Source organism: Oncorhynchus kisutch, linkage group LG22, assembly GCF_002021735.2.
Source record: "Oncorhynchus kisutch isolate 150728-3 linkage group LG22, Okis_V2, whole genome shotgun sequence".
Lineage (NCBI taxonomy): Eukaryota > Metazoa > Chordata > Actinopteri > Salmoniformes > Salmonidae > Oncorhynchus > Oncorhynchus kisutch.
Window position 1 is genome coordinate 50,644,712 of NC_034195.2, and position 22,773 is coordinate 50,667,484.

General features: G+C 42.1%; 1 protein-coding gene across 1 annotated transcript in view; it reads right to left on the reverse strand.

Annotated features, from left to right (window-relative positions):
• Positions 1-22,524, reverse strand: part of LOC109867057 (solute carrier organic anion transporter family member 1C1-like) — a 34,422-nt gene extending 11,898 nt beyond the window's left edge. Inside the window, exons 1-8 of the mRNA XM_031801454.1 lie at positions 22,363-22,524; positions 11,991-12,132; positions 9,926-10,058; positions 9,028-9,149; positions 6,996-7,142; positions 6,752-6,850; positions 5,814-6,068; positions 5,022-5,186 (exon numbers count right to left, since the gene is read on the reverse strand). Of these exons, the coding sequence (XP_031657314.1) occupies positions 5,022-5,186; positions 5,814-6,068; positions 6,752-6,850; positions 6,996-7,142; positions 9,028-9,149; positions 9,926-10,058; positions 11,991-12,132; positions 22,363-22,521 (1,222 nt within the window). The 5' untranslated portion in view covers positions 22,522-22,524. The remainder of the gene's footprint in view (positions 1-5,021; positions 5,187-5,813; positions 6,069-6,751; positions 6,851-6,995; positions 7,143-9,027; positions 9,150-9,925; positions 10,059-11,990; positions 12,133-22,362) is intronic.
• Between the last annotated feature and the right edge of the window lie 249 nt (positions 22,525-22,773).

Consider the following 22,773-nt stretch of genomic DNA (forward strand, 5'->3'; position numbering starts at 1 on the left):
AGCAGTGCGACACAAACAACAACACGGAGTTACACATGGAGTAAACAACAACAACACGGAGCTACACATGATATAAACAAACATACAGTCAATAACACAATAGAAAAGTCTGTATACAGTGTGTGCAAATGGAGTAAGGAGGAAGGAGGAGGTAAGACAATAAATAGGCCAATAGTGGCGAAATAATTACAATTTAGCAATGAACACTGGAGTGGTATACTGTATGTGCATGCTTGATCCGTGGAATGTGGTCGAAGGCTCCGTGTGGATGGTGTGACGCAATTACGAAGCCACGCAAAGACCAAATTGAGCTCCGTACTGCATCGCCGTGCGCCTCCCAAATGTTGTAACAATGCGGAGTGCTCCGTTTAGCTCTACATTGACATGATTGGATGACGGTAGAGGGGGGCGGGAGGTCCCGAAAAAAACACAAACTCACTTCCTTGACAACTTCCTTGACAACAGCTCTGTGCTGCTCTGCGAAGGCGAAAGAAGCCCTCACTTCTGCAGAGGCATTATCACCTTAAATGCTGCATGGCCAATGCAGATGTCAGACTGACCGTGCAGCGCCTTTTAGAATACTAAAATACACAAGGTGCATCAGCAGTTATTATCTCATGTCAGTCCCTGACAGTCACTCAATTAGCCCATGCCAGCTAACATTTTTTAGATTGGTAAGTGAGTCAAGCCAGGTATCTAAACTTGTAGTAAACATGCCCAGGGTCCCCTGACCTCCAGGTGGTCTCCATTGATTTTGTTAGTCACTCACACTTACTGTAGATATTATGTTAACATGGCATGCATAAATCATGGCAAAATGTGTAGAATTGCGAGAATTTTTGCTTCTCATCTCTCATCCTCCACCCTCTCCGTCTCTCTCTCACCTCTCTCCCCTCCCCTCCCCCTCTCACCTCTCTCCCCTCCCCTCTCTCCCCTCCCCTCCCCCTCTCTCTCTCGCTCTCCCTCCTCCATTCTCTCCCTCCTTCTTTCCCTCCCTCCACCTCGTCTCATCTGTCTCTCTCCCTCCTCTCTCTCCCCATCCCCCCTTCACCCTCTCCCCTTCCGTCTCCCTCTTCCCCCTCCATTCTCTCTCTTTCTCTCTCTCCTTTCCCTGCCTTCCCCTCCTCTCCTCTCACCTCGCCCTCTCCTTCCTTTCTCCCACAGACAGGCCGACAGACAGACAGGAAGTCAGACACATACAGTTTTAAAGTTTAATGTCAATCTAACTTAAAAAAAATAAAAAATTACAATATCCTTTTCAGAATTAATTCAATAATTCATAATAATGCTCTTAGTTTCTAGAACTGCAAGACCATTGTGTCCAATGGAAGTAAAAAATGCTTCTGGGTCTATTGACTTTAAATTTCATATGCCGGGTTCCCTTCTGGGAACACACTTTAATAAAGCCCTCAGGTTTTTACGTTGAGAAATTACGTTCTACAGAGGATGGAAGACATTGTTTTTGTGTAACTGCAGGGAGAGAATGAAAGATCATGTTGAGGGTAAATTAAGACACTTCCTGTTGTCACAGGAAGCTGAACCTCAACACAGGGCATCCCTATAAGGTTGTGTGCAAGGACAGTCCCTATAAGGTTGTGTGCAACTAGTTCAAACGCAGTCCACGGGAGTGTCGTGGTTATGTGAGGACTGTAGACAATGCTATTCTATGGAAGAAATGCCTTGTTCTCACTGTGAAGAGTTAATTTCCCATGGTCAGATGTAGGCTTGTGTTCATCGGGAGCGTCTGTTGAACGGTCCCATGTGTGAACTTTGTTTCTAGCCTCAACCGTTCTGCCGATGTCACTCAAAAGCACATTAACTCTAGGTCAGGTGAGGCCTACCCTTTAAAAAATATATATATTTAACCTTTATTTAACTAGGCAAGTCAGTTAAGAACAAATTCTTATTTACAATGACGGCCTACCCCGGCCTAACACAGACGACAATGGGCCAATTGTGCGCCGCCCTATAAGACCCACAATCACGGTCGGATGTGATACAGCCTGGATACAGAACCAGGGACTGTAGTGACGCCTCTTGCACTGAGATGCAGTGCCTTAGACCGCGGTGCCACTTGGGAGCCATGTAGAGGAGGAGGGGCAAATTAATGATTTATTCAATTGGATTAAGGCTAGGATTATGTCTAGTGTTGAGGCACTAACTTCATGTCCACTCAAAGTTCAACCCTCCTCAACCCTAACCCTAACCTCATTCCTAACCCTCGCTTCATCTCAACTTCTTGGCTCAACCCAATCGGTTGTCTCTTATCTTTTCCCATTGACTGCTACTGTATGTATTGACCTAAGCATCAATCTTGTGACACTCATCTTTTCCCATTGACTGCAATGTATTGACATACTGTAAACGTCAGCTACTGTGACATCTTTTCCCATTGACTGCAATGTATTGAGAAAAAACGTCAGCTACTGTGACATTTGACCTTTTTTGCAAAAACGTGTCAGGATGCCGTTTTCAGGCTCACAATGTGCTGGGCAAATTGTGTGGAATTACTGGAAATAAGCTGTAAAAACGGCAACAGCAAAAAATGCCCCTAAAACGGCTCCATGGCAAAATGTGTGGAATTGCATGAAATGAACTATAAATCAAAATCAAAAATCTCTCCACAGTCAAGAGGGGGGCCGCTAAAATGTTTTGCCAGCATGGTGGTGAGGGGTCCCCCAACTAAATTTTGCTTAGGTTCCCCAAAAGTTTAGAGCCGGGCTTGTCTATAGCCATTTTACAGGGAAAGATCTAACACAATCCACTCTTCCTAGCTGGGATGGTGATTATGCCTGCAATACAATACTAACCTGACATACAATACTAACCTGACAACTCACAATAAATGATTCTGTTACTCTGTTGTTCGCTACATACTTTAGTCTGAAGTCGTTTGTGGTGAAGAGGGGCAAGAGAGGTGTTGTACAAAACAAATTCATCATCGATTGGATCATCTCTAACCCATCCGAGTATCAAAGCCAATGACGAACTTTCAAACCGACGGTTTGCCCACGTGTGTTCTGAATCTGGACCAATCAGACAGCCCCAAAAATGTGTTTGCATTCGTTGAAGGGTCGGGGAGGTACTCAGATCCAGACTCATTGCAGAGAACAAAACTAATGTCCGTGGGTGCAGTGTAACATTTGGCAGGAGTAAGGAGTCTGGGTAGCCAGGCACATACAATACAGACATCACAAGACAAAAGGGATCTTTCTCAATGATCATCTTTGTCTCATCACCTCCTCCTCATAAGGATCTTCTCCTCCAATAGGGTTGAGAAGCGGGCAAGGAGATAGGATGTGGCGAGTCACAGAAAGACGAATTGAGAAAGGACCCAGGTTCTTACAGAGGGGGAGGAAACTGTATTGGGAATCACTCACTGGGTTTTACAGTGAGGCAGAGATGCGACTGTATCTAGCGCAATCCTTCTTCCCAGTAGAGATCAAAGGAAGGAATAGCCTTATTCATATCAAAGTCGTTCATCCATATTTCATGTGAAGTGGTCACGAGAGATGAAACTGTCTTTGATGGTTGAAAGGACAGGGGGAATGCTGAATGTATTTCTGGCTGAGCCCCCAACCTCCTCTCCACTCCCTACTAAACCACTCTTCTCTAATTGAGTACAGAATAAAAGCATATTATTATTATTATTATTATGTGGTCATCAACAGCACTTTAAATATAATTTAACTTGAATATAATTTAATATCAAGACCGGCTATTTATTATTTACATTATTCAATATTATTTTCTGTTAATTTCAAGTCTCTCGCTTTTATCGAGTCCGTCTTCTCATGTCAGTGTTTATTACAGAGAAGTCAGAGTCCGTCTTCTCATGTCAGTGTTTATTCCAGAGAAGTCAGAGTCCGTCTTCTCATGTCAGTGTTTATTACAGAGAAGTCAGAGTCCGTCTTCCCATGTCAGTGTTTATTACAGAGAAGTCGGAGTCCGTCTTCTCATGTCAGTGTTTATTACAGAGAAGTCGGAGTCCGTCTTCTCATGTCAGTGTTTATTACAGAGAAGTCAGAGTCCGTCTTCTCATGTCAGTGTTTATTACAGAGAAGTCGGAGTCAGTCTTCTCATGTCAGTGTTTATTACAGAGAAGTCGGAGTCCGTCTTCTCATGTCAGTGTTTATTACAGAGAAGTCGGAGTCCGTCTTCTCATGTCAGTGTTTATTACAGAGAAGTCGGAGTCCGTCTTCTCATGTCAGTGTTTATTCCAGAGAAGTCAGAGTCCGTCTTCTCATGTCAGTGTTTATTACAGAGAAGTCAGAGTCCGTCTTCTCATGTCAGTGTTTATTACAGAGAAGTCAGAGTCCGTCTTCTCATGTCAGTGTTTATTCCAGAGAAGTCGGAGTCCGTCTTCTCATGTCAGTGTTTATTACAGAGAAGTCAGAGTCCGTCTTCTCATGTCAGTGTTTATTACAGAGAAGTCAGAGTCCGTCTTCTCATGTCAGTGTTTATTACAGAGAAGTCAGAGTCCGTCTTCTCATGTCAGTGTTTATTCCAGAGAAGTCAGAGTCCGTCTTCTCATGTCAGTGTTTATTACAGAGAAGTCAGAGTCCGTCTTCTCATGTCAGTGTTTATTCCAGAGAAGTCAGAGTCCGTCTTCTCATGTCAGTGTTTATTACAGAGAAGTCAGAGTCCGTCTTCTCATGTCAGTGTTTATTACAGAGAAGTCAGAGTCCGTCTTCTCATGTCAGTGTTTATTCCAGAGAAGTCAGAGTCCGTCTTCTCATGTCAGTGTTTATTACAGAGAAGTCAGAGTCCGTCTTCTCATGTCAGTGTTTATTACAGAGAAGTCAGAGCTATCTTTCGAGCAGCTGTCTGTTTTTTTGTACGAAAGAACCATACTGCCATGGAAATATGGCTGAAAGACAGAACATTAAACTCTCCAGACAAAACCAGCTAACTGAAAAAAAAATATTACACCATTACACAATATTAGCAATGTTATTTTTGATGATGTATGATTTTAAAAACACATTAAACACATGATCATAAAACGATGCAGCACTCACCCATTAGGAAGTTGGCTTTTGATGCTGACTTTCCGTAATGTTGCTCAATGTATTTGGGCTTGTAGGTTACCATGCCGATGAGAGAGTTGAATTGAATAATAGTCACGCAGAGGTAGGTTATATAGACTGGACTTCCCAGTAGGCTCTTCAATGTTGGAACAAATTCTGTGAAAATACAACAACAAACAACAGCGATTATTGTTCCTTGTTTTGTCCGGGTTTGGCCGTCATTTTAAATAATCATTTGTTCTTAACTGACTTGCCTTGTTAAATAAAGGTAAAAAAATAGATAATGTACCATTCAACTCCGTATAAAACTGCATTGACATACAGATGGAAAGAGAATGAATAATGCTATTGGAGACGACCATATCTACTTCTTCAGAGGGCTCAGATAGTCCAGAGTGTACTCTCTGAGCCCTCTGAAGTAGAGCCCACTTAGAAAAAATGTGTTTTATCTAGAACCTAGGTTTCTTTGGCTGTGCCCATAGGAGAGCCCTTTGAAGAACACTTTTTGGATTCCAGGTAGAACCCTTTCCACTTTTGGGTTCTACACGGAACCCAAAAGGGTTCTACCTAGAACATAAAATGGTTCTTCAGAGGGTTCTCCTATGGGCACAGCCAAAGTAACCTTCCGGAACACGTTTTTATGTTTAAGAGTGTAGTAGATCCTCTCCAATGCGTTACTGTATCCCTTACCCTGCCTGAAGTATACACTCATCTGATCATTAGGCCTGTACTGTATGTTGTTATGGGTCTTCTCAAAAGCCAGGCCAGGGGATATTAAGGTACCTTTAGCCATTTGATGGAAGTTGGCCGGTTCCTCTGGTCTAAACTTATGTTCCATGGCTGAGGGAGAGTCCTTGATGAACCGGGTCTGTTCTGGGGTGAAGTTGGCATTAAGTTGCTTATCCACGGGAATAGGCAGCGACTTGGGCAGGAACCAGAAGGGTACAGCAGACATGAGGGTGATAGCCCCGGCTATGAGGTACCCCAGCCACCACGCCCCCACCCAGCGGGCATCGCCTGGGGTGATGGTGATAGTCTCTGGAAAAGGACAGGTGTAGCGGGATCATATAACCAACAGGGTTGGGCTCAAAGTCATGTAGGATTCAGTTAAATCAGTATGTGAACAATCCAGGGTTTCCTATTCTCGGTCCTGAGTTGGTTAATTAGGTGTGTAGTGCCGGGGGGGGGGGGCAGGACCAGGGTTTCCTATTCTCGGTCCTTAGTTGATTAATTAGCTGTGTAGTTCCGGGGGGGGGGGGGCAGGACCAGGGTTTCCTATTCTCGGTCCTGAGTTGGTTAATTAGCTGTGTAGTTCCGGGGGGGGGGGGGGGGGGGCAGGACCAGGGTTTCCTATTCTCGGTCCTGAGTTGGTTAATTAGCTGTGTAGTTCCGGGGGGGGGGGGCAGGACCAGGGTTTCCTATTCTCGGTCCTGAGTTGGTTAATTAGCTGTGTAGTGCCAGGGGGGGGGGGGGGCAGGACCGAGCTTGGGAAAACCTGCTATAGAGCATAGTGCTTGCAACACCAAAGGTTGTAAGTTCGATTCCCGCTGGGGCGTGACTGTAAGTATAGACGCGTGACTAAGTTGCTCTGGATAAAAGCGTCTGCAGTAACAGCACCATGAGTATATAGGAACTGAACTGGATTTATGGCATTACGTAATGACACCACCGTGGCTGTAGATACGACGCCAGTAATATGGTAGTTGTCTGAATCGACTCACCCATGTTCACGTATCCTATGTCAACGTATATCTTGGCACACAAGGATCCTAGTAAGTAGCCAAAGACGGGACCTATGATTGATATGGTCTGGACACAGCCTGAAACATTTAAACATAGAAAAGACACAAACTTAATTTAGCGACATGATAGATGACCTATCCTACTTTAAACAAATGATTCTGAAAGTTATAATGAATATACTTTTTTTTTTTGTGAGACGGAAAAAACATGTTATTATCTTACTAATGTAAAGGGCTGCATTCTCAGACCTGGCGTAGTCGTCTATATAGGAGATTCCCAGCGGATGTACAGGAGTCTCTCCTATCCCTCTTAACACATTACCCAGGAACACATAGATCCACATAGACACACTGGACTCTTGCTCACAGCCTGTCATTTAGAAGAAATAAATAAAAAACATGCTTAAATACAGCATTAGATGCCACAATATCATAGTAGAATTGAATGATTTAATGGATGAAAAACTGACGGTCACAATTCCCTCCGTACCCCTCCCATTGGTCCTAACCTATCAATGTTCTAGTATCCTGGACAACAGCCAGTCTGAACTCCCTCCTTACCCCTCCCATTGGTCCTAACCTATCGATGTTCTAGTATCCTGGACATCAGCCAGTCTGAATTCCCTCCTTACCCCTCCCATTGGTCCTAACCTATCAATGTTCTAGTATCCTGGACATCAGCCAGTCTGAATTCCCTCCTTACCCCTCCCATTGGTCCTAACCTATCAATGTTCTAGTATCCTGGACATCAGCCAGTCTGAATTCCCTCCTTACCCCTCCCATTGGTCCTAACCTATCAATGTTCTAGTATCCTGGACATCAGCCAGTCTGAATTCCCTCCGTACCCCTCCCATTGGTCCTAACCTATCAATGTTCTAGTATCCTGGACATCAGCCAGTCTGAATTCCCTCCGTACCCCTCCCATTGGTCCTAACCTATCGATGTTCTAGTATCCTGGACATCAGCCAGTCTGAATTCCCTCCTTACCCCTCCCATTGGTCCTAACCTATCAATGTTCTAGTATCCTGGACATCAGCCAGTCTGAATTCCCTCCTTACCCCTCCCATTGGTCCTAACCTATCAATGTTCTAGTATCCTGGACAACAGCCAGTCTGAACTCCCTCCTTACCCCTCCCATTGGTCTTAACCTATCAATGTTCTAGTATCCTGGACATAAGCCAGTCTGAATTCCCTCCGTACCCCTCCCATTGGTCTTAACCTATCAATGTTCTAGTATCCTGGACATAAGCCAGTCTGAATTCCCTCAGTACCCCTCCCATTGGTCTTAACCTATCAATGTTCTAGTATCCTGGACAACAGCCAGTCTGAATTCCCTCCTTACCCCTCCCATTGGCCCTAACCTATCAATGTTCTAGTATCCTGGACATCAGCCAGTCTGAATTCCCTCCTTACCCCTCCCATTGGTCTTAACCTATCAATGTTCTAGTATCCTGGACATAAGCCAGTCTGAATTCCCTCCTTACCCCTCCCATTGGCCCTAACCTATCAATGTTCTAGTATCCTGGACATCAGCCAGTCTGAATTCCCTCCTTACCCCTCCCATTGGCCTTAACCTATCAATGTTCTAGTATCCTGGACATCAGCCAGTCTGAATTCCTTCCGTACCCCTGCCATTGGCCCTAACCTATCGATGTTCTAGTATCCTGGACATCAGCCAGTCTGAATTCCTTCCTTACCCCTCCCATTGGCCCTAACCTATCGATGTTCTAGTATCCTGGACAATCGCCAGTCTGAATTCCTTCTGTACCCCTCCCATTGGCCCTTACCTATCGATGTTCTAGTATCCTGGACATCAGCCAGTCTGAATTCCCTCCTTACCCCTCCCATTGGTCTTAACCTATCGATGTTCTAGTATCCTGGACATCAGCCAGTCTGAACTCCCTCCGTACCCCTCCCATTGGCCCTAACCTATCGATGTTCTAGTATCCTGGACATCAGCCAGTCTGAATTCCTTCCGTACCCCTCCCATTGGCCCTAACCTATCGATGTTCTAGTATCCTGGACATCAGCCAGTCTGAATTTCTTCCGTACAACCTCTCATTGGTCTTAACCCTTCATGTTAGAAAATATGTAGGGTCTGAGTAGATATAAGCAGTGTAGTGTTGGAGCTCCCACTATATTATTTCTTCCATCTTACAGATCTACAAACAGTGAAGAGTTAGGGTCAAGGGGAGGTGGTAGGGGTTGAATTTGTACTGCATGTCTGTGTATATGATTTAGTTACCATGTCTTACCTACAGACGGCAGTATAGAGGCCTTGTCACCTGCCTGTGTGGACTCAGCTGAGCTTGCTGGACATGGACCGAAGGTAGTGGTTGAATTCATGGACGCTCTAACTGACGATTGGAACTTATAGCTGAGTACAAAATACCAATGTGACTGTTAAGCTAGGCGATGGGTAAAGCATCCATTAGGTGTCATTAGATTTAAACATGTTAAGCTAGGCGATGGGTAAAGCATCCATTAGGTGTCATTAGATTTAAACATGTTAAGCTAGGCGATGGGTAAAGCATCCATTAGGTGTCATTAGATTTAAACATGTTAAGCTAGGCGATGGGTAAAGCATCCATTAGGTGTCATTAGATTTAAACATGTTAAGCTAGGCGATGGGTAAAGCATCCATTAGGTGTCATTAGATTTAAACATGTTAAGCTAGGCGATGGGTAAAGCATCCATTAGGTGTCATTAGATTTAAACATGTTAAGCTAGGCGATGGGTAAAGCATCCATTAGGTGTCATTAGATTTAAACATGTTAAGCTAGGCGATGGGTAAAGCATCCATTAGGTGTCATTAGATTTAAACATGTAATTCCTCAACAAGTAAAATCATCTAAACATTCATTAAAAAAAAGGAAAGCAGTATATTGGCCACTCAAATTGCTACCCTTGATTTGTTTATCCAACCCACGTCATGATAATATTACTGTCACGTCTACTCGACTCACAGCGTCTACAGCACAGTTACTTTGTCAGTGACAATAAATCTTTGTGCAACATGTTAACCTATATTTAAGATTAAACTACTATCTCACTGTAAAAACAGAACTGAAATGTGAGCCACCTTACAAACACAGAGAGGTCAATACATTCTCATGTTCTGATGACAAGTTGTGTACTCGTCTTACTACTTACCGTCCTAAAATAAAATGAGGCACGGCGATGAGGAACGTCCCAAACGACATCAGGACACATCCGATCGCTATGATCTTAGGTCGGTGAAGCTTGGCACCAAAATAACTCACAAAGGCTATCACCAATAGGTTACCTACAATACAGGGATGAGGGGAAGGGGTGGGGAAGGAGATATGGTTGGGCCCATTTGACAGTTACAGGGGGTCACACTTTCAGAACGACAACACTATTGGTCAAGAGACGTTTACATCTGAACCACAGATGTGATTCTGTTTTTAAACCAGAGAAAATGTAGAGCGTCAGGATGTTATTCTGATATGACTTTATGATGGTCATTTAGCAGAGACTTTTATCCAAAAGTGCTTACGGAACTATCAACATTGACAACGGCACATATAGTGTACCGAACGCTGAAAGAAGGAGAGCCTCACACTCTAGGAGCTCAGATGCAATAATTGAATAGGCAACGTTTGGACAGACACACTGTCTTCATTAGGTTATAATACAACTCTGATGTTAATCAATCACCTATATGCTTTAACACAGTGAGCCAAAGGATCCAGCATGTGGACATATGATCTCTGCTTTAACAAAGAAGCCCTACTTTTGATGCAATTGCCTACGGAAAATGTACATCGCCATAGAAACCCCAGCGACTGGCACTACAGACCAGGGTCATATGCTGACAATAAGAGCACTAGTGTAGCAGCATTCAACACCACTGATGCCTTGGAGAACTACAGGGCTAGAATGAACATAGGATAGGTATTAGCTCCATTAGCTTTTGAGGTTGTATTACACCACCCACCATTGATTTTAAAAAAGCCACATTCGTTCAAAGGGAAGCTCGTGAATTGGCATATAGTGTGTTGGCCCTACGATGACACGCACGGGGAGACGTAATCGTGGCTCATCCAACTGATGCACCCTAACATTTCCGTGAAACATACAGTATGAATAGCTAAGTCGGTGAAGAAGAAGAGAAGGAGGAAGAAGGAAGAAGAAGAGAAGCAGGAAGAAGAAGAAGAGAAGGAGGAAGAAGAAGAAGAAGAGGAGGAAGAAGGTAGAAGAAGAAGAGAAGGAGGAAGAAGGAAGAAGAAGAAGAAGGTAGAAGAAGAAGAGAAGGAGGAAGAAGAGAAGGAGGAAGAAGGAAGAAGAAGAAGAGAAGGAGGAAGAAGAAGAGAAGGAGGAAGAAGAAGAAGAGAAGGAGGAAGAAGAAGAAGAAGAAGAGAAGGAGGAAGAAGAAGAAGAGAAGGAGGAAGAAGAAGAAGAAGAGAAGGAGGAAGAAGAAGAAGAGAAGGAGGAAGAAAAAGAAGAGAAGGAGGAAGAAGGAAGAAGAGAAGGAGGAAGAAGAAGAAGAAGAGGAGGAGGAAGAAGAAGAAGAGAAGGAGGAAGAAGAAGAAGAGAAGGAGGAAGACGGAAGAAGAGAAGGAGGAAGAAGAAGAAGAAGAGGAGGAAGAAGAAGAAGAGAAGGAGGAAGAAGAAGAAGAGAAGGAGGAAGAAGATGAAGAGAAGGAGGAAGAAGAAGAAGAGAAGGAGGAAGAAGGAAGAAGAAGAAGAGAAGGAGGAAGAAGAAGAAGGTAAGGAGGAAGAAGAAGAAGAGAAGGAGGAAGAAGAAGAGGAGGAAGAAGAAGAAGAGGAGGAAGAAGGTAGAAGAAGAGAAGGAGGAAGAAGAAGAAGAAGAGAAGGAGGAAGAAGAAGAAGAAGAAGAGAAGGAGGAAGAAGAAGAAGAGAAGGAGGAAGAAGAAGAAGAGAAGGAGGAAGAAGAAGAAGAAGAAGAGGAAGAAGGTAGAAGAAGAAGAGAAGGAGGAAGAAGAAGAAGAGAAGGAGGAAGAAGAAGAAGAGAAGGAGGAAGAAGAAGAGAAGGAGGAAGAAGGAAGAAGAATAAGAGAAGGAGGAAGAAGGAAGAAGAATAAGAGAAGGAGGTAGAAGAAGAAGAGAAGGAGGAAGAAGGAAGAAGAATAAGAGAAGGAGGAAGAAGGAAGAAGAATAAGAAACACGAACGCATAGCTAGGTAGAGAAGCAAACAAAACATGTACTGTAGGTATGTGGGTACAGTATTTACCTATTTCAAAGCTCCCGTCGATAACACCTATCAAATAACTTGGGATATCAAATCTCCTCTCCAGCTGGGTTATCGTACTTTTCATGTAACTCCCAGACAAGGCCTTAGAGAAGTAGGCAAAGGACAGGGCAGCCAGGAACATCTAAAGAGATGGAGAAGAAGAAGAGAGAGAGAAAAAGAGGTCAACAAAATAAAATATATATATTTTACAACAAAATCAGACTAATAAGTGCCTGGTCTAAGAATGCCGAGTCCTCGCTCGTTGTTGATCTCCGTAGGCAGTCTTCACAAAAACAGGATTAGAAGAGGTCTTCAATCTCATGAGTCATAATCTCATGACTCTGACATATTCAGCCTCATGGCAATAACTCAGGACAGTTAATGGGAAACAGGTGAGTGTCAGCATCAGTCTCCGGACTACATTGTTAGGGATGAAAATTGATCGGGATGAAAATAGCCCTGCAGTGATCGGGGGTGTTGTCATCAGTGAGATCCTTTCTTCAAAAGGCAGAGTTGGACACAAAGACTTCACCTCAGATAGACCAGGACATCTCTATTTCTGTCCATCAGAGAAGAAGCACAAAGACACTCATCTGAGTTATTAGTGGTTCAGTATGGCATACATCATTCATATTTCTATTCAAATATTTTCAACAGTAGCAACTTGACCTCAGATGTACTGTGTTTCTCTGAACGCTGACGATATGACACTGGCCTTGCGATGCAGAGATTCTGCTTCTGGGAAAATGTTTCCGGCAAAGTCATAACTGAGACATCACTTAAAATGATTTCCATTACATTAATTTATGCTTTCATCAATGTCATTAACATACAGTATGTTGTCATCAACTTATGTTGATTCTTTAGCTTTTTACAATAGGACCTTTCTAATTTCGGCCTGAGACAAATTACATTTCAGCAACAGTCTTCCTGGGAACGAGGCCAGTTCATTCATTCATTCATTCATTCATTTATTTATTCAATCATTCACATAGATAATGGAGAAGCTGTTTACAGATCCAGCAACACCTCAGTAACCATTAGTCTGATGGGTCTAAATTGGTTGAATGAATGTATTAATTTCAAATCCAACACACACAACCGATCATTTAAAATTTTCCTCACACTAGTCCATCTCAGTCAGTCAGCCTAAATTCGAATGATGCGGGTGGATTTTAGAATACAGTCGTTACATCACTGAGTAATTAGGCTTGGTGGGTTGGGCAGGAGGGGACTTCAGTAGAATAGAATAGCCCCTTTGTTTCTGTAAAACGTTCAGCACCAAACTGGGTCACAGTTCAGAACAACACGATAGCTCATCATCGCCTCGCCCCATTGTTTTCCATTGAGGCTGTGTTTACACAGAAAGCCCTATTCTGATCTTTTTTCCCCCGCTAATTGGTCTTTTGACTAATCAGATCAGCTCTGAAAAATATCTGATGCAGCTTTAAGCTGAATACACTTAGGAGCTACAACATAAGGTACTGGGTTCTGCTGTCAAGGTATATGGGTCCCCCACATTATGTCTCCAAGGCTGTGTTAACACAGGAAGCCCAATTATTATATTTTTACCACTAATTGGGTCATTTGACCGATCCCAGATATTTTCACCAATCTTTTTCAGAGCTGATATGATTGGTCAAAATACAATTTAGTGAATAAATTATCCGAATTGGGCTGACTGTGTAAATGCAATTTTACGCCAGAACATAGGCCAGACCTGGACTCAAATGATTGGAAATCTTGAAAATAATTTTGAGCGTTTGCTTTAGCCTTCCTGGTAGTGCCAGATGGGCAGGATTTTCTCATACATCTATTCTATTAATTCCAGTGCACCAGGCAAGCTCAATCAAGCCTCAATCGAGTATTTGAAATGATTTCGAATAGTATTTGAACCCAGGTGGGACAGAGGCCATGGGGAGACTTCCTGAGAAAGATTTGGCCAAGTATAAAAAGTCCAGATTCCCTGAATCTCACAAACTGAATTCCTAGGAGCTGTGATTTAGCTCATGTTATATGTCTGTGTGGCAACCCTGTGACTGGCTAGAATACTTGCACATGACCCTACCTTGATCTGGGGTCAAAGTAATACACTCAGGAAATTAACTTCCAGAACACAGCAGGCCTCAGCATTATAAATTAACATTTCACTTACATAAATCGGGAAATTAATTGTTTGTACTTTTAATAATGTAAAAAAAATATTTTAAAAATCCATCATCCTCCAAGAGTTTCTGAATCTCTTTTCTACTCCATGAAATCTTGTCATACTTAATGGAACACCGATTTGACAGTTGTAAGAGTTCAAATGTAAAATGCTGAAAATGAGGATAAAAGTACATGAACATTTTCTTCACTTTTATAAAATAAATTAAAAGAAAACAAAATACACTGAGAAACCCCGAGTCTACAAGCTCAATCAGAGTACATCCAAAAATACACTGAGAAACAATGACCGCGAATCTACAAGCTCAATCAGAGTACATCCAAAAATACACTGAGAAACCATGACCGCGAGTCTACAAGCTCAATCAGAGTACATCCAAAAATACACTGAGAAACTGCGAGTCTACAAGCTCAATCAGAGTACATCCAAAATACACTGAGAAACCGTGAGTCTACAAGCTCAATCAGAGTACATCCAAAAATACACTGAGAAACCATGACCGCGAGTCTACAAGCTCAATCAGAGTACATCCCAAATACACTGAGAAACCATGACCGCGAGTCTACAAGCTCAATCAGAGTACATCCAAAAATACACTGAGAAACCATGACCGCGAATCTACAAGCTCAATCAGAGTACATCCAAAAATACACTGAGAAACCATGACTGCGAGTCTACAAGCTCAATCAGAGTACATCCAAAAATACACTGAGAAACCGTGAGTCTACAAGCTCAATCAGAGTACATCCAAAAATACACTGAGAAACCGTGAGTCTACAAGCTCAATCAGAGTACATCCAAAAATACACTGAGAAACCGTGACCGCGAGTCTACAAGCTCAATCAGAGTACATCCAAAAATACACTGAGAAACCATGACCGCGAGTCTACAAGTTCAATCAGAGTACATCCAAAAATACACGGAGAAACCGTGACCGTGAGTCTACAAGCTCAATCAGAGTACATCCAAAAATACACTGAGAAACCGTGACCATGAGTCTACAAGCTCAATCAGAGTACATCCAAAAATACACTGAGAAACCGTGACCGTGAGTCTACAAGCTCAATCAGAGTACATCCAAAAATACACTGAGAAACCATGACCGCGAGTCTACAAGTTCAATCAAAGTACATCCAAAAATACACTGAGAAACCGTGACCGTGAGTCTACAAGCTCAATCAGAGTACATCCAAAAATACACTGAGAAACCGTGACCGTGAGTCTACAAGCTCAATCAGAGTACATCCCAAAAATACGTCCTGTTATACGTCCTGTCGTCCCTTTGATATTCTAAGTAGAAATTGTCCAACAATATTGTACTTAAAAGCACGCTATATTAAATGAAGGGCCCTTTAATATGTACCACATGGACAATTCTATAAATCTGATTTCCTATATGAATTCTACATTTTAACATGTCCCTCCCCACTGGGCACACCAAGATCAATGAGATTACAACCTATAATCAGCCACTCAAAAAGACAGCCACAGGTTAGTTTTATATTTATTTATGTGTCATCACTATGCTTTCAAACACCTAAAAGCACAACCCAAATTCCAATAGAAAAACAAATGTCACATTTTTGGTTTAGTTGAATTCTGGGTTGAATTGAAACTATAGCTGTTGTATGCTCACATTTCATTTGCCCCGTTAAAAAACCTACCCTTTGGAATTACTTTGATAACAACAGTAAATCTATTTAGTTTTTAAGTGGAGATCTCACAATAAGCATTCTCACGACAGTGCATTTGGTTATAGACAGTGACAAATATCATAGCTAAGCAGGGCTGGACTTTTGTCTGATAGAGAATATGATTTCAACATATTTTATACAAGATTTGTTTATGTTATTTTTATTTATTTTTACATAATGACATAATCTTGTGTTTGATATTTTAACATCAAAACGACAGTTTACGTTGATTCACTTTTTTTTAAACCAATGTATTTTTCACGTAGATTCCACGTCAACATACGTTGTAACAACGTTAACTCAACCAGTTTTTTTTTCCAGTGGGTCTGTGTGTAACAGTATAACTTTAGACCGTCCCCTCGCCAAAACCAAGGTGCGAACCAGGGACTCTCTGCACACATCAACAACAGTCACCCACGAAGCATCGTTACCCATCACTCCACAAAAGCCAGAGCAAGGGGAACCACTACTTCAAGGTCTCAGAGCAAGTGACGTCACTGATTGAAACGCTATTTAGCGCGCACCACCGCTAAGTAGCTAGCCGTTTCACATCCGTTACATGTGCACCAAAATCTCTCCAAGTTTTCACCATCGTTGTACAGTTTTCACCATCATAAATACAGTTATTTTGTTGCTTTGACAAAGTAATTTCTCAAGATTATAATTGTGATTAGTGATTAATTTTAAGGTAAAATCTAAGCTGAGCTGGTCGAGCATAGCACGTCAACCTTGATACCCACAGACCGGTGAGATTTTTTCTTTTTTTTACAATATAATTTTTGAGGGTTAAAGCTTGCATTCAACTTCTACTCCCTGTTACACACACCAAGCTAGGGGGGCACAAGGAGATGTATGGCTGATTTTAAACCTGTTGGGGCTAGGGGGGCACAAGGAGATGTATGGCTGATTTTAAACCTGTTGGGGCTAGGGGGGCACAAGGAGATGTATGGCTGATTTAAAACCTGTTGGGGCTAGGGGGGCACAAGGAGATGTATGGCTGATTTTAAACCTGTTGGGGCTAGGGGGGCACAAGGAGATGTATGGCTGATTTAAAACCTGTTGGGGCTAGGGGGGCACAATGAGATGTATGGCTGATTTAAGAAGAAATCATCAACCCTGTTACTTCATCTGGTACTTAATAGGCACTTACTATAGTCATTTAACCTCTTGAAATGGGAAAGCATATATTTTTATTAAGTTGAATATGTGCTCTTCATGAAAGAAGAAACAATTATTTAATTCATGGATGTTTCCAGTAAATTACAATACCCAAAATAGAATAATTTAATGGAATGACCCTGTAGCTGATGTGGCACTGGGAAGTAGTTAGCTGTGTGCGCAGTGCAGTAGTAGGGTCCATCGCACAAGACCTAGAAGTACTGTAGTCCAAGACACGATTAACGCCTGGGCTTTTCTGGGTCACTGGTGTTGGCGGTGCTGCTTGACATACGTAGCATATGCCATTTAGCAGAAGCTTGTATCCTAGGCCACTATAAAATGTGCAGTTTTGAGACACAACACAATGCCACAGATATCTCAATTTACATGCTGACTGCAGGAATGTCCACCAGAGCTGTACAGGCTGATCACCTTTGGGAGACGTGTCGCGCTGCATGAGGCAAATGGTGGTCACATCAGATAATGACTGGGTTTTATGATCCACGTCGTTACCTTTTATTTTAAGAGATATCTGTGACCAACAGATGCATATCTGTATTCCCAGTCATGTGAATTACATTTATTTTCCTTATATGAACTGCAACTCAGTAAAATCTTTGAAATTGTTGCAGGTTGCATTTATATTTTTGTTCAGTATAGAAGCTTCATGTTATTTTTGTTTAGTGTAACACCTTGAATGATCATTATTAGATCATATTCACTACGTTCCACTGTAGTTCACTCAAGTTTCTGTTTTGAAATAATCAGTTAGGGAAACCAAAGATTGTACAGTATATCATACTTTACACACTGCATACACACTGTGCATACACACTGTCTTACAGCACACACACACACACTGTCTTACAGCATGATATACACACTGTCTTACAGCATGATATACACACTGTCTTACAGCATGATATACACACTGTCTTACAGCATGATATACACACTGTCTTACAGCATGATATACACACTGTCTTACAGCATGATATACACACTGTCTTACAGCATGATATACACACAGTCTTACAGCATGATATACACACAGTCTTACAGCATGATATACACACTGTCTTACACTGCCACTAGATTCCTCTAAGAGATGCTTCTAGTTTGTTCCCTGTAAGCCCCCCCCCCGCGCTCACACACACACACACACACAAATAAAACCGCATACAAACATGGTCTCATTTTTGCTCCTAAATGCAGGTGTTTCAGCCTAGAAAATATGGAGCGTAGGTGTTAGTAATGTTCTCTAGTTGCGCCGTGATTGGCTCAGTGTTCTGTCACTCATGGGGACACTACTTGCCCGCCAAGTCTATTCGTAGAGCTCAAACATTCAAGCTCCTTGGGTGCTGCTATAGAGTTAAATTAGAAGTGCACATCCAAGAAGGCTCAAGATCATTGACCACTGATAAAATTATGTTTAATCACATTACATCTACAGTAGCCTTCATTGGACTGATCATGTCAACATCATACTTTCAAATCTTAGCTAGCAGTCATCATCATGAATCAAGTCGACAATCTACTGGCAAATCCTTTTACAGATAAATTATAATAAAATGTATCGTTGCTCATCGGCCATTGGACATAAACATTAGAAAACAAGTTGATCTTCGCAAATTAAAAAATGAATGGTTTGGAAGGAATCAATGGCTAACTGCAAGCATTGCAAAGCAATCATTGGCTTGTTATTGAGTGTAGTGTCTGTGTGGTACAAAGTTAAAGATGAAGGGTCTCTTTTCCTAGTTTAAAATGATAAACATTCAACATTGGCCATGCTTTCAATGAAGCATGATTTGTACCGCGCTCAAAACAACTGTTAAACTCGGAACTGTGAAATCTGACTTCAGTGAGTTCAAGACAACTGGGAACTCGGGAAAAACAAGCTCCGACGGGGAAGATATGTTTTGAACGGTCACTCAACTCGAGAACTCGGGCCTCTTTCTAGAGCTACGACTGAAGATCACTGACATCATTATTTAACCTGGCTTTTTTTCCGGGTTCCCAGTTGTCTTGAAAACACCATAAATCCAGATAATGCCACTTTGATGACAAAATTTGCCCACGAAGAACCGCCGCGCCACCTTCCTGTCCAAGTGAGCACAGCACAACAAGGTGAGTCCAAAAATGTCTTGTATGCTGCTGCATAAATTATGTAATATGCCAGGGAGATGTATACTGTAGCTAAGAAAGTAATACTAAGTGTATGTTGTGTAGTAAACTGTTAGTAGCCCATGTGCCTCACCATAATAATTAGGTCCCTTTTCCACTCTTAATTTCGACTACTGTTCTGACTTGGTGGTGCACATGTACAGTGCCTTGCGAAAGTATTCGGCCCCCTTGAACTTTGCGACCTTTTGCCACATTTCAGGCTTCAAACATAAAGATATAAAACTGTCTTTTTTTGTGAAGAATCAACAACAAGTGGGACACAATCATGAAGTGGAACGACATTTATTGGATATGTCAAACTTTTTTAACAAATCAAAAACTGAAAAATTGGGCGTGCAAAATTATTCAGCCCCTTTACTTTCAGTGCAGCAAACTCTGTCCAGAAGTTCAGTGAGGATCTCTGAATGATCCAATGTTGACCTAAATGACAAATGATGATAAATACAATCCACCTGTGTGTAATCAAGTCTCCGTATAAATGCACCTGCACTGTGATAGTCTCAGAGGTCCGTTAAAAGCGCAGAGAGCATCATGAAGAACAAGGAACACACCAGGCAGGTCCGAGATACTGTTGTGAAGTTTAAAGCCGGATTTGGATACAAAAAGATTTCCCAAGCTTTAAACATCCCAAGGAGCACTGTGCAAGCGACAATATTGAAATGGAAGGAGTATCAGACCACTGCAAATCTACCAAGACCTGGCCGTCCCTCTAAACTTTCAGCTCATACAAGGAGAAGACTGATCAGAGATGCAGCCAAGAGGCCCATGATCACTCTGGATGAACTGCAGAGATCTACAGCTGAGGTGGGAGACTCTGTCCATAGGACAACAATCAGTCGTATATTGCACAAATCTGGCCTTTATGGAAGAGTGGCAAGAAGAAAGCCATTTCTTAAAGATATCCATAAAAAGTGTTGTTTAAAGTTTGCCACAAGCCACCTGGGAGACACACCAAACATGTGGAAGAAGGTGCTCTGGTCAGATGAAACCAAAATGGAACTTTTTGGCAACAATGCAAAACGTTATGTTTGGCATAAAAGCAACACAGCTCATCACCCTGAACACACCATCCCCACTGTCAAACATGGTGGTGGCAGCATCATGGTTTGGGCCTGCTTTTCTTCAGCAGGGACAGGGAAGATGGTTAAAATTGATGGGAAGATGGATGGAGCCAAATACAGGACCATTCTGGAAGAAAACCTGATGGAGTCTGCAAAAGACCTGAGACTGGGACGGAGATTTGTCTTCCAACAAGACAATGATCCAAAACATAAAGCAAAATCTACAATGGAATGGTTCAAAAATAAACATATCCAGGTGTTAGAATGGCCAAGTCAAAGTCCAGACCTGAATCCAATCGAGAATCTGTGGAAAGAACTGAAAACTGCTGTTCACAAATGCTCTCCATCCAACCTCACTGAGCTCGAGCTGTTTTGCAAGAAGGAATGGGAAAAAATGTCAGTCTCTCGATGTGCAAAACTGATAGAGACATACCCCAAGAGACATACAGCTGTAATCGCAGCAAAAGGTGGCGCTACAAAGTATTAACTTAAAGGGGCTGAATGATTTTGCACGCCCAATTTTTCCGTTTTTGATTTGTTAAAAAAGTTTGAAATATCCAATAAATGTCGTTCCACTTCATGATTGTGTCCCACTTGTTGCTGATTCTTCACAAAAAAATACAGTTTTATATCTTTATGTTTGAAGCCTGAAATGTGGCAAAAGGTCGCAAAGTTCAAGGGGGCCGAATACTTTCGCAAGGCATTGTAGCCTATAGCCTGTTTTAGAGAAATGTATTCATCGGATGTTGTAAGAGCTTTCATTTATCCTGCGGTTCTGACTTAGTGTACAGGGAGAATACTGTAAGAATGGCCCATGTTCTGAATTCTGTCGCTGTACATTTCAAAAGTGCTGAACAAATAGTTATATTGACTGCTGTACGGCCGTCTTAGCTCATTAATGTCTTAATCAAAATGATGGATTGCCTCTCATTTGTTTGTCGTCCCCTTATGCCATAGTTTGTACATCTCAATTGTCAGAAGAAACCACATTTGTTTAACCAAGTCAGCCATATGTTTTTAAAGGCGGTAAATGAGGCTGAATGAACTGTTTCACTGCCAGACAAGGCTCCGCTGATAGCCAGGTGTAGCAGTGGTAAGATGTTGAGACTCTGCTGTTGGGACAGCTTTATGTAGGCCCTAACAGTTTGATGGACACTGTTTGTCACTGTTATAGTGCAATTAATGTATTGTTTAGTGTTGTGTTGTGTTGTGCTGTGTAGTGGCTTTGCTGGCATGAATCCCACATTACACATTTGTTTGCCCCACCAAGATTTACAGGCTAAAATCACCACTGTGTGGTTACACTCTTATTGAAAAGTAACCTGTCATAAAGAGTTATTTGGATGAATGACTGTCCTGATAAGAGAATCCCTTTGGGTTACAGGTAGAACCTTTTCACCAAAACGTTACTAAATGGGGTGTTTTCGTGGGTGAAAGGGTTCAACCTGGAAGGGAGAAGACAAAAAAAGTGTTTTAACCTGGAAACTAAACAGTATTTAACCTGGAAACTAAACAGTGTTTTACCTGGAAACTAAACAGTATTTAACCTGGAAACTAAACAGTGTTTAACCTGGGAACTAAACAGTGTTTTCCTACAGCCGAGGAACCCTTTACAAACCCTTTTTGAAGAGTGTTTATGCGACAGAATTATTTGTCCTAGAACTCTACAGTACAGTACAGTACAGTACAGACAGACAGACAGACAGACAGACAGACAGACAGACAGACAGACAGACAGACAGACAGACAGACAGACAGACAGACAGACAGACAGACAGACAGACAGACAGACAGACAGACAGACAGACAGACAGACAGACAGAACAATACAGACAGAACAATACAGACAGAACAGTATGTACAGACAGACAGACAGAACAGAACAGAACAGAACAGAACAGAACAGAACAGAACAATACAGACAGAACAATACAGACAGAAGAGTATGTACAGACAGACAGACAGAACAGAACAGAACAGAACAGAGTAGGATCTGTTCTGCCTTTTAGATCTTAAAGATAATGTTTATATGAATAACGGGAACCTGATCCTAGATGGCAGGGTTTTAATTTCCCATGAAGTGATATGAGAAGAGACAAGTACTGTACCTTCAGACTGGAGCAACTGGACTTTTGCATCCCTGAAGATGATGGGGTAGAGGAGATGTCGTCTGGGGTCCACCTCGCCTTAGATGGAACCTCCATCTTTCTAAGGAAGATAATGGTTTCTTCAGGTGAAGGAGTTTCTCTGTTGTAATCTTTCGTCATTGGTTCAACTCACACCTGTTGGAAGATATTATTTTCCAAAGAAAGTAAATTACTGGCTACAGGCATCATCTAAAAATATGGGATTATATGGTGCCTTTTTCCATTTGTTTAGATGGAGGCTGGAGAAATTAAATGAGACTCACACTTCATCAGCCAAATGACATTTACACGGGGTGGACAGACTTTTGGGTCACGGAGGAGAGAGGATGGAGGATGGAGGACAGACTGTTGGGTCACGGAGGAGAGAGGATG